The sequence below is a fragment of the Balaenoptera acutorostrata genome, chromosome 10 (genome assembly GCF_949987535.1).
Source record: "Balaenoptera acutorostrata chromosome 10, mBalAcu1.1, whole genome shotgun sequence".
Classification (NCBI taxonomy): Eukaryota; Metazoa; Chordata; class Mammalia; order Artiodactyla; family Balaenopteridae; genus Balaenoptera; species Balaenoptera acutorostrata.
The window spans coordinates 39,870,894-39,882,501 of NC_080073.1; the positions used below are offsets into that span (position 1 = coordinate 39,870,894).

General features: G+C 48.6%; 1 protein-coding gene across 7 annotated transcripts in view; it reads left to right on the forward strand.

Moving 5' to 3' along the window:
- Window positions 1-11,141, forward strand: part of IP6K2 (inositol hexakisphosphate kinase 2) — a 31,130-nt gene extending 19,989 nt beyond the window's left edge. For 4 of the 7 annotated variants that reach the window (XM_057555088.1, XM_057555085.1, XM_057555086.1 and 1 more), the window contains 5 exons: window positions 2,266-2,593; window positions 4,497-4,719; window positions 6,063-6,238; window positions 9,744-9,934; window positions 10,372-11,141. In XM_057555088.1, coding sequence (XP_057411071.1) covers window positions 2,392-2,593; window positions 4,497-4,719; window positions 6,063-6,238; window positions 9,744-9,934; window positions 10,372-10,872 — 1,293 coding nt within the window. In that variant the 5' untranslated portion in view covers window positions 2,266-2,391 and the 3' untranslated portion in view covers window positions 10,873-11,141. Of the gene's footprint in view, window positions 1-2,265; window positions 2,594-3,615; window positions 4,406-4,496; window positions 4,720-6,062; window positions 6,239-9,743; window positions 9,935-10,371 lie in introns of those variants that run through there. The other 3 variants (XM_028163205.2, XM_057555089.1, XM_007168787.3) reach the window with 3 other exon arrangements.
- The last annotated feature ends 467 nt before the right edge of the window (window positions 11,142-11,608 follow it).

The window sequence follows — 11,608 nt, forward strand, 5'->3', positions numbered from 1 at the left end:
TTTATTTATTTATTTTTAAAATTACTTAATTTATTTTTTGGCTGCGTTGGGTCTTTGTTGCTATGCGTGGGCTTTCTCTAGTTGCTGTGAGCGGGGGCTACTCTTCGTTGTAGTGCATGGGCTTCTCATCGCGGTGGCTTCTCCTGTGGTGGAGCACAGGCTCTAGAGCATGTGGGCTTCAGTAGTTGCGGTGCATGGGCTCAGTAGATGTGGCTCTCAGGCCCTAGAGTGCAGGCTCAGTAGTTGTGGAGCACGGGCTTAGTTGCTCCATGGCATGTGGGATCTTCCCAGACCAGGGCTCGAACCCCTGTCCCCTGCATTGGCAGGTGGATTCTTTACCACTGCGCCACCAGTGAAGTCCCTAAACTCTTTAAAAGAGGCTGCTTTAGGGGCTTCCCTGGTGGCGCAGTGGTTGGGAGTCCGCCTGCCGGTGCAGGGGACGCGGGCTCGGGCCCTGGTCTGGGAGGATCCCACGTGCCGCGGAGCGGCTGGGCCCGTGAGCCACAACTACTGAGCCTGCGTGTCTGGAGCCTGTGCTCCGCAACAAGAGAGGCCGCGATGGTGAGAGGCCCGCGCACCGCGATGAAGAGTGGCCCCCGCTCGCCGCAACTAGAGAGAGCCCTCGCACAGAAACGAAGAACCAACATAGCAATCAATCAATCAATAAATAAATCTTAAAAAAAAAAAAAAAAAAAAAAAAAAAGAGGCTGCTTTATAAACAGAAAATATAAATACACGGTGAAAGCACTGTCACAGGACAAGGTAAATGTCCCATATACTTTTAAGTGCTATACCAAGGCAGATGTGCCAGAGACCTTGGGCCCCAGTGGCAGCCGTGTGGGGGCATCCAACAGATTGAGGTTCACTTGGAAACTGTGGCTTCTTGTCCCTAGCCCTGGATGAGTTTCCTCAGCTCCCAGAATCAGCTTCATTGTTTCCAATAGGGAGAGAGGTGTCTACCTCATAGAAAGTATCCCGAGGACCATATGAAGGAAGTTCCTATAGTGAGCCTAGCATAGACTGGGGTGCTTTACCCTCCTTAGAGGACAGTGGGCAAATCTCCAACCAACCCATTCTCACCACCACCATCTCAGTTGGAGTCATGGGAGTTGGAGGAGTTCCCAGTAAGAAACCTGTACAGATACTGAAATGTAGCCCAAGCCCCGTTAGTAGTGCTAGTAGCAACTGTGTAGTCTGTAAATTATAGACAGAAAACAGAATGAGGTTGACATACCCTGAAACGGTCCACAGGCGCATAGAGGTGTGCTTTGCTGAGATCCATTGTGCTTGGGGATCTGAAGTCAGGTCTAAGTTCCTGGATCTCAGTGAATGAGACCCCTGAGTGCCCCAAGAATGCAACTTTGGTTTAAAGGTGTGCCCCAGCTTTTGGAGATGGGGATAGAACGGATAAAAATAGTTGGTGACCTAGAATACTGTGTATCTTTTTAAAAGGAGTTAGCCAGCCTCGATCAGTTGTTTTTCGATACAGACGTTAATCATTAAAGCTAGGCCCAAGCTCCACTGCTAATAAGGTTAATGGGGCTTGTCTTTGGCCTTGAGCAGGGCAGTGTGCGCACCCTGGGGGAGTAAATCTTACTAGATGGTGCATAAGTAGGTTTTCCCTTTAAATGCATTTTATAAAAACATAATTAACAACCAAGAGTGAACCCTAATGTAGACTATGGTGCTGTATCAGTATAGATTCATCATCATATGTAATAAGTGTACCACTCTGATGGGGGATATTGATAATGGAGGAGGCTATCCATGCATATGCGGGGCAGATGGGAAATCTCAGTATTTTCTCAATTTTGCCGTGAACCTAAAACTGCTCTAAAAAAATAAAGTCCATTAAAATATATTTATATAATTAACGGAGGGACTTGGATGTCAATTTCTGTAAGTTTAACAATTTTATTAGAAAATGGTAAGATTTAATCAGAATATTAGGTTTGAAATTGTGATTTTACCTAAAATCACAATTTCGTCGTCGTGGCTTCGCGGTAGTGGCTTTCTAACGCCTGGTGGGGTGATTGGGGCTGTTTAAGGGTCCCGCAACCTGTCCCTGCCAGTCGGCTTGGGCCCGCGGGGGAGAGCTCTGGCTGCTTGTTTCTGTGGGAGGAGGCGGGGCCGAAGTGGGCGGCGTGGGCGGGACTCCGCGGGAGCTCAGGCTGTTTTTGTCTTTCTGCTGGAAGAGGAGGGCTAGCACCTCTAAGGCGGTTCCTGTCCCTTTCCAACTCCGTTGTCACTCTTTGCTTCCGGCAGAGCGTCCTGGCCCACACAACCGAGGAGCTGAGGCCAGACAGACGGACGCACGGACAGACGACAGAGGACGCCCTGGCCGCTGGACCCCGCTGCCTCCCCCTTCTCCCTGCTGCCTGCACCTGGAGGATGAGCCCAGCCTTCAGGGCCATGGACGTGGAGCCCCGCGCCAAGGGCATCCTGCTGGAGCCCTTTGTCCACCAGGTCGGGGGGCACTCGTGCGTGCTCCGCTTCAACGAGACGACCCTGTGCAAGCCCCTGGTCCCGAGGGAGCACCAGTTCTACGAGACCCTCCCTGCGGAGATGCGCAAATTCACTCCCCAGTACAAAGGTGAGCCCCCAGCTGCTGTAGGGGTCGCCAGCGCCTGGCAAGGACATGCAAGGCGTCGCGGCCAAGGAAGGCCCAGGCAGCCATCCCCGGAGCCCTCACCCCTCCCGCTCACTCTGTTTTCTCCCTCCTCCTTCTCCTCTTGGCCCTCCGCCCAGCACCTCACACCCTCAGTTTTCAAGTCCCGGTAAGATTGCTCAATTCTGTTTTGTTTTGTGGGTTTGTTTTGAGTTTATTTTTGGTGGAAGTGTAGTTGTGTTTTATGTTCAGGTGTCTCTTTATCTCGGTAACCCATAATCCCCCATGAGGAGACATCCGGGGAAGACTTTGGGAGGATTTTACCCAGAATGCTTGCCGCCTGCTTTTTGTCCTCCAGGAAACCAGAAGCCCTGTTGATTAGGTAGGCTGGGAGCAGAGTTGAGTCAGATGGAATGCAGGAGTGGGAGGCTTGTGCTGATTAGCTGAAGCCCTTTGCTATTACGGAATGTCCCCGAAATGGCTTTATTACGGCAACCCTTTGATTCACATATGGTGACTCTTTCTTCCTTTTTATAATGCATTTTGGTGGGGGTGGGGGGGGAATCAGCAGCCAACAGCATGGTGTGGTCTTTCCTGGGGAGGGCGGAGATCCTTTGTAAATCAGGAAGAATCCATTAAGGAAATTAATTTTAAAGTTGCATTGCCTGGTTATGCAGAAGACTCTTGAACAACTTGGGTTCTTCTGGAACTGTTGAAACATGCTCTTTGAAGACAATGTACTGGGCGTCTCTCTTTGTACTCTGAATATGCATGTGTGTTGCGGTTGGGGTGGGGGAGTTGGGGGCCCTCACTTGGTCCTTCTCTGTTGTTTTTTCCAGGACAAAGCCAAAGGCCCCTTGTTAGCTGGCTGCCCCTGCCCCCATTTTTTCCCTGGTTCTTTTCCCATGGCCACAGGAAAATGTGGTCCCCTGAATTCCCCACCCCGGCTCCTCTGCGCCCAGAGCCAGGTACCACCTCAGAAGTGTCGTCTCTCTGAGCACGCATTCCCCTGCAGCAAGGACTGAGCAAATTGAGTGATCCCAGGCCACAGAGGCCTGGGAGGAAAGGTGTTCAGCCAGTCGGCTGTAAGGCACTCGTCGGCACCTGCTGAAACACTCCCACCTGACAGCCCCCTCCTCAAAGACTGTCTAATTACACATGGCAGGTTCTAGAGACTCGGGGAGAGCTGCTTTCAAGGCCACTACGCGTCTGTGCTCCCAGCCCAACCCTATTTGCCTTGTGTTCATTTTGTTCTTTTGTGACATGAGACTGCAAAGACCAATAAAGCAATATATTCAAGAAGGGCAAAAGGCTTGGGGTGCCCAGTGGGGGGGCGCTGCAAGAAGCCTTTGCTAGGGTGTCTTTTGTGCTGTGTGGTTTGTTTCGTTTGCTCCTTTATTTTGTTTTGCTTGCCCAGTCTTCCCTTATTGTTGGATGCTTCTTACCCCTCAGGCAAATCTCTGTTCAGGCTCTGCTTTAAAGCAAGCCTCAAGGCTGTTGGAGTTACTGTTTAGGGCCTTAAAAATTCCCACAAGATATAAAGAGCAAATGTTTTTACGTCTCTCTTAGGATTAGAGGAATTACATAAAAATTAATAAACATTTTCAATGATGGAAAAATGTGTCTTGTAATTCTTTGGCTCTTGCCTTGTTGAGTGCATCAGAGAGGAAGACTCTCAGCCATGTTTGCTCCCTAATTGCTTGTCTTGTATGGTGTCATCTTTTCTAGATGTTTTGATATTTGTTAGGTTTGCAGATGAGTTTGGGGCCTCTGGCAACATAGAGACTAAGGAACAGGGTAAGAAAAAAATAAATGTTACAATCATGTTATTTGTAACACATCTTCCTGTGGAATTAAAAGTCCTCTTTGTTCCTCACCCTTCCTCCAGGTGTGGTATCTGTGAGCTTTGAAGAAGATGAAGACAGGAACTTGTGTTTAATAGCATATCCATTAAAAGGGGACCACGGAACTATGGACAGTGTAGATAACTCAGACTGTGAACCAAAAAGTAAGCTGCTAAGGTGGACGAACAAAAAACATCACGTCCTAGAAACGGAAAAGATCCCTAAGGACTGGGTGCGGCAGCACCGGAAGGAAGAGAAGATGAAGAGGTGGGTATAGACTGAGAGGAGTCTGGACTCCGTGGGAGAGGAGGGATCTCAGTTACAGCCCAGTCCCCTGGGGCTAAGGACTCACACTATGGACTTATTAGTAGGTACCTCGTCACTCAGTGGTCAGTTCCCACATGGCGTGCCCAGCTTCTCTTTAATTGACTCTGAGTTATATCATGCCATTTCGGGTAAAACAACTAGTGGCAGCTGTAAAAAAGTTTCAGTCACTCACTCCTTCTGCATCTGCCCTGTGCCAGGCCCTATGTGGCATCTTGGGGATGTAGCAGTGACCCAGACAGAAGCCATCCCATCACCTCAGGTTGTTCACTGATAGTGGGAGACAGAATGGTCAGTTGGGCATAACCAAATCTTGGGGATCCCCGTAGGCAGAGCGCTCCAAGTGCCACACCTTGGCAGAGCTTGTGAAAAGATAAATTATATATATATTAAAAACGTAGCTGGGCTTCCCTGGTGGTGCAGTGGTTGAGAATCTGCCTGCCAATGCAGGGCACACGGGTTCGAGCCCTGGTCTGGGAAGATCCCACATGCCGCGGAGTGGCTGGGCCCGTGAGCCACGGTTGCTGAGCTTGCGCATCTGGAGCCTGTGCTGGGCAACAAGAGAGGCCCGCGCACCGCGATGAAGGGTGGCCCCCACTTGCCGCAACTGGGGAAGGCCCTCGCACAGAAACGAAGACCCAACACAGCCATAAATAAATAAATAAATAGATAGATAGATAGATAAAAAGTTAGCTGTAAAAAAAAAAAAAAAAACGTAGCTAAGTAGGTTGACTTATTCTCGTGGAATTTCAGTCTCCAGCATTCTGAGTCAGGGAACCTGGATGTACCAGAAGCCAGGGGGTGTACTGCCTAGAAGAAGAGGGCAGTGAAGGCTGCCTTGCAGGGTGCGGGCTGGAGGCAGAGGTTGTTCTTTCATCGAAGGTTTTCCTTACTGTAGAAAAACAACTGTAGAAAAACAGCGAGCTGACCCCCCCCTTTTTTTTTAAATCAGCTGTCTTGGGACTTCTCTGGAGGTTCAGTGGTTAAGACTCCGCACTCCCAATGCACAGGGCACGGGTTCGATCCCTGGTTGGGGAACTAAGATTCTGCATGCTGCGCAGCCTAAAACATAAAAAAAAAAGAAAATAAAGATTAAAGTTTCTAAATAATCAATCAACTGTCGAGGTATAATATACTACGGTAAATGAAGTGTTTAATGTGTACACTAAAACAACCACCACATCAAGGTATCAAACTTCCTATCACTCCAGAAAGTTCCTTCATGCCTCTTTGCCCCTGAGTTTTGATCAGACATTATGATTTATTGGCTCCTTGTCTCTTTATAGCCATAAGTTAGAAGAAGAATTTGAGTGGCTGAAGAAATCTGAAGTCTTGTACTACAGTGTAGAGAAAAAGGGGAATGTCAGTTCCCAGCTTAAACACTACAACCCTTGGAGCATGAAGTGTCACCAGCAACAGTTACAGAGAATGAAGGAGAATGCAAAACATCGGAACCAGTACAGTATCCTTTGTTCATAGGGCATCTCTGCCTTGGGGAGAAGGGAGGGCAAGTGAGAGGAGACCCTACGAGCTTGGAGAGAGAAATTGGATTTTTTTTTAGTCATGGTTGTGCTAGGACACCCTACCTGGTAACTGTGGGCAGATATTACTTCCCTCGGGGCCGAAGGCTGGTCTGGGAGTGCAGGCGCTGGGGAGGGAGTCTGATGGGTTCCTGGGGGTTAGGGGCACCTCATGGAGGGACCAGCCTGCACCCGGGGGGCTTTAGCCTGGAGTGCAAGGACCTGGTTCGTGTTTTCAGACTCCTACAGAAGTCCCCAAATAGTGCTTAACTGCCAGGGTCTGCGGTGGGGTAGGACTGACCTTTCAGTCTGGTTCACCAGGTTAGCACATGAAGAAAACACAGGGTCCTTTCTTTTTTTTGGAGTCAGGGAACCTGGATGTACCAGATAGAATAATGCATTGAACCTCGAAGTACCAGTTACCGATGTTCAGCAGTTGGTTAACCCAGTCATGTCAGTCTCCTGTCATGACTGTCTCTATACACCCAGCAGCCCCCAGCTGAACACTCTCTGAAGCAAGTGTCAGATATTTCATTTTATCTGTATACACCTCAGAATGTATCTCTGAAAGATAAAGATATTTTAAAACATTAATACCATTATTACTCCTTGAAAAGTGGGCAGTAATTCCTTACTATCAAGTGTCTAATTTGTGACCCCATTTTCCTAATTGTCTCATAAATATTTTTGTTGATGATTTGCTTGAATGGGGATCTAAATGAGGTTCACACATTGCATTTGGTTGAAATGTTTAAGTCTTTTAAAATACCCTTTCTGGTTTTTCTTCTTGGAAATTTCTTGTCAAAGAAACTGGGTCTTCTAGAGTTGCCCACCATCTGGATTTTACTGATTACATCCTGTGGTGTCTTTTACACGTTACTCTTTCCCCTCTGTTTCCATTGAGTTGATAATTTGATCTACAAGCTTGATCAGATTCAGGTTCAGTTTTGGGGGTGTGGGGGCAGGAATCCCTCAGAGATGGTATTGTAGCTGTCCATGGGGAAGCACAGTGTTTTGTTGTCTTTCTCTTTTGTATTGCCGTTGCCTTAGAGCCATTTTTTCATTAGGTGATTTTCTCATTTTGTCATTCCTTTTTCATTCATTAGCTGGAATCCTTCTGTAAAGAGAAACTCTTCCTCATCAACTATATGCTTATCCTGAGGTATAGTTCATATAGGAAAGGCAGGTTAAGAGTTTATTTTCCTTTGTTTACTAGATTTAGAATAATGAGATGGTTTCTTAACACCCTCCAAAGGTGACCAGTGAGGTTTTCAGCATCGTTATGAACCCATGAATTTAAACATATTTGATGTGTTTTAGTCCATTGCAGTTATCTTTACTGATGCTCAAATTGTCCCATGCTTGGCAAGTGGGAGCTTTTCAAAATAGGCTCCTGAGTCATTTTGACACAATCACAGTAGTCTCTGATGGCTGTCTTTCTTTCCCGTATGAAGAACTGGTACAGGCTCATGTATGTTTCATACTCCAGATGTGAATTCAGTCATTCTTCTATGCCAGGGGTTGCAAACTTTTTCAGTAAACGGCCAGTGAATATTTTATGCTTTGCAGACCATACACTGACTGTATCACAACTCTGCCATTTGTAGCCTGAAAGCAGCCATAGATAATAATGTAAATGAATGAATGTGGCTGTATTCCAATAAAACTCTATTTATGGTCACTGAGATTTGAATTTCATTCAATTTTCATGTGTCATGAAGCATTACATATAGTTTTTTTTTTTTAGTTCTTATTTTTACTATGATTTTTTTTAACATCTTTATTGGAGTATAATTGCTTTACAATGGTGTGTTAGTTTTTGCTTTATAACAGAGTGAATCAGCTATACATATACATATATCCCCGTATCTCCTCTCTCTTGCGTCTCCCTCCCACCCTCCCTATCCCACCCCATACAGTTTTTGACCTCTTAAAAATATAAGAATAGGGCTTCCCTGGTGGTGCAGTGGTTAAGAATCCGCCTGCCAATGCAGGGGACACGGGTTTGAGCCCTGGTCTGGGAAGATCCCGCATGCCATGGAGCAGCTAAGCCCGTGCGCTACAACTACTGAGCCTGTGCTCTAGAGCCCACGAGCCACAACTACTGAGCCTGCATGCCGCAACTACCAAAGCCTACGCACCTAGAGCCCGTGCTCCGCAACAAGAGAAGCCACTGCAGTGAGAAGCTGGTGCACCACAACAAAAAGTAGCCCCCACTCGCCACAACTAGAGAAAGCCTGCGCACAGCAACAAAGACTCAACACAGCCATAAATAAATAAATAAGTGAATGAATGAATGAATGAATAAAAAATAAAAATATATAAGAACCAATGGACCTCCCTGGTGGTGCAGTGGTTAAGAATCTGCCTGCCGATGCAGGGGGCACGGGTTTGAGCCCTGGTCCGGGAAGATGCCACATAGCACGGAGCAACTAAGCCTGTGCACCAGAACTACTGAGCCTGTGGTTTAGAGCCTGTGAGGCACAACTACTGAGCCCTCGCGCCACAACAACTAAAGCCCGTGCGCCTAGAGCCTGTGCTCCGCAACAAGAGTAGCCACTGCAATGAGAAGCCCACGCGCCGCAACAAAGAGTAGCCCCCGCTCGCCGCAACTAGAGAAAGCCTGCGCGCAGCAGCGAAGACCCAACACAGCCAAAAAAATGTTAAGAACCATTCATTCCTAGCTTACAGGTTATACAACAGTGGGTGAGCAGGGGGTCATGGTTCACTGGTCCCTGCTCTAGGAGCACTGGTCTGGGCACTAGGGGAGCTCATACATCCGGTCATTGTTTCTAGATCTTTTCAGTGCCCACGTCTGGGAAATACATATTTATTTTAGAGAGAAAACTTTTCATGAGTTCATATTGATATTTCTAGTTCATATTTAAGACTAGGATTTACTGAATTTATTTGATGTTCTGTTTGTAATTTAGGACAGTATGTTTCTATTTTTGTTTTGCTATTTGTGTCACTTTAAAAAAAAATTTATTTATGGGTGCTTTGGGTCTTAGTTGCAGCACACGGGATCTTCATTGCGGCATGCGGGATCTTTTAGTTGCAGCATGTGGGATCTTTTTAGTTGTGGCATGCGAACTCTTAGTTGCGGCATGTGGGATCTAGTTCCCTGACCGGGGATCGAACCTGGGCCCCCTGCATTGGGAGTGCAGAGTCTTAGCCACTGGACCACCGGGAAAGTCCCTAGGACAGTATGTTTTTGGATTGTGGTCCCACATCTTGCTGAGTTCAGGAAATGATGTGTGTGTCTCCCAGGCTGTTCTCAGGCCAGTTCCCTGACAAGAATTGAAGGTGCCTTTCAGCCTGGGCTGCCTGCATGGGAGATATAGCAGGATCTCTGGGGCACTGGGTGCAGGCCTTGTACCCTGGGAGTGCCAAGGCCCCGTGGAGCAGCACCGTTTCATTAGAGGGGCATTGTCCTTAACCACTCAGAATTTATCTTACTGGAGAACCTGACTTCCCGTTATGAGGTGCCTTGTGTCCTGGACCTCAAGATGGGTACGCGCCAGCATGGTGACGATGCTTCAGAGGAGAAGGCAGCCAACCAGATCCGCAAATGCCAGCAGAGCACATCTGCAGTCATTGGTGTGCGCGTGTGTGGCATGCAGGTGAGAGGAGTGCAGGTGCGTGGCGTGGGCTGGCTGGGGCATCCAGGAGCTGCCATTCTCCCACCGTGGCACAGTCCCGTTTTCTCAAAAGATTCCAGATTTGAATGAACCTGTCACTTTCTGGTTAGAAAAGGAAGCATGCATGCATGGGTAATCGTCTCTGGGGTTGGCCTGGCTGGCTGAGTCCAGAGGCTGTGGACAGGAGGGGGAGAAAGGCAAGAAAGTTAGGCCCTCTCCACCAACACATACACTGAGCAGGGGGCTGGTGATGGAACCCAGGTCAGAGGGCTGCATCCTGAGTGGGTGTTGATTGTCAAGGACGGTGTCTCTTGTGACTGGTGTACTTAACAAGTTAAAGGATCTGATCCAGGGCTGTCATATCGCTGCCACTCCCCAGGGTCTAGGCCCTGAGATGGCTGTCAGCACCTCACCTGCTGGTCTCCCTCCCACAGGTGTACCAGGCAGGCAGTGGGCAGCTCATGTTCATGAACAAGTACCACGGACGGAAGCTGTCCGTGCAGGGCTTCAAGGAGGCACTTTTCCAGTTTTTCCACAATGGGCGGTACCTGCGCCGGGAGCTCCTGGGCCCTGTGCTTAGGAAGCTGACTGAACTCAAGTCCGTGTTGGAGCGACAAGAATCCTACCGCTTCTACTCAAGCTCCCTGCTGGTCATTTATGATGGCAAGGAGCGGCCTGAAGTGGCCCTGGACTCAGATGCTGAGGACTTGGAGGACCTGTCAGAGGAGTCAGCCGACGAGTCGGCTGGTGCTTATGCCTACAAGCCCATCGGCACCAGTTCGGTGGACGTGCGCATGATTGATTTCGCACACACCACTTGCAGGCTGTATGGTGAGGACAGTGTGGTACACGAGGGCCAGGATGCTGGCTATATCTTTGGGCTCCAGAGCCTGATAGACATTGTCACAGAGATAAGTGAGGAAAGTGGGGAGTGAGCTTGCTGGCTGCAGCAGTACCTGAGAGACTCTGTCCCAGGCACAGCTGTGCTGCGTCGGGGAGGAGGCCAGTATGGCCAGGCGGTGGCCCCTGCAGCCTGGAGCTGATGCGCAGAGGCCTCTGTGAGTCCCAGCCTGAGCCAGCCCCAACCGCTCTCGGAGTCTTTATTTATTTTAACTCTCTCTTCAACATTCCACATTTGATGATGCAGATACCTCTTTCTTCCCTGAGTGTAAATGTTCTAATACAAATCTTTTTGTTAATTGTACACAGTGCTGCTGTTGTTCTTGCCCAGGGATAGGCAGCCAGCCCCCGTCCCAAACCTCAGAAACATCACATATGCCATGACCTCCACCCTGGCCCAGCAATGTATTCCTTCCAGTGACCCCATCCCATGGACCCTAAAGTCACCATAGCCTCTTGGCTTAGTCCTCAGTCCCTTAACCGAGCACCCACACACATAACCTTAAATGGGTCCCTCTGGGATCTGTGCTGGTCTGTCCCAGCACCCCTTATGCAGAGAACTACACTTGACTCTTGATACAGGTCTTTCCCTGCCCTCATGTAGCTTAAGCCAAAGTTGGGCAGCAGGTGTGCCAAACCTTGGGTCCAGCTCCTGTGCCATTGGCAGCAGCTAATTGGCTGGACATTGTGATGTCATAGACATCCTGGAGCCAATACTGGGGCCTCAGGTAGCCACCAGGCTTTGATCTGTTAGCAGCCATTGGCTCTGTG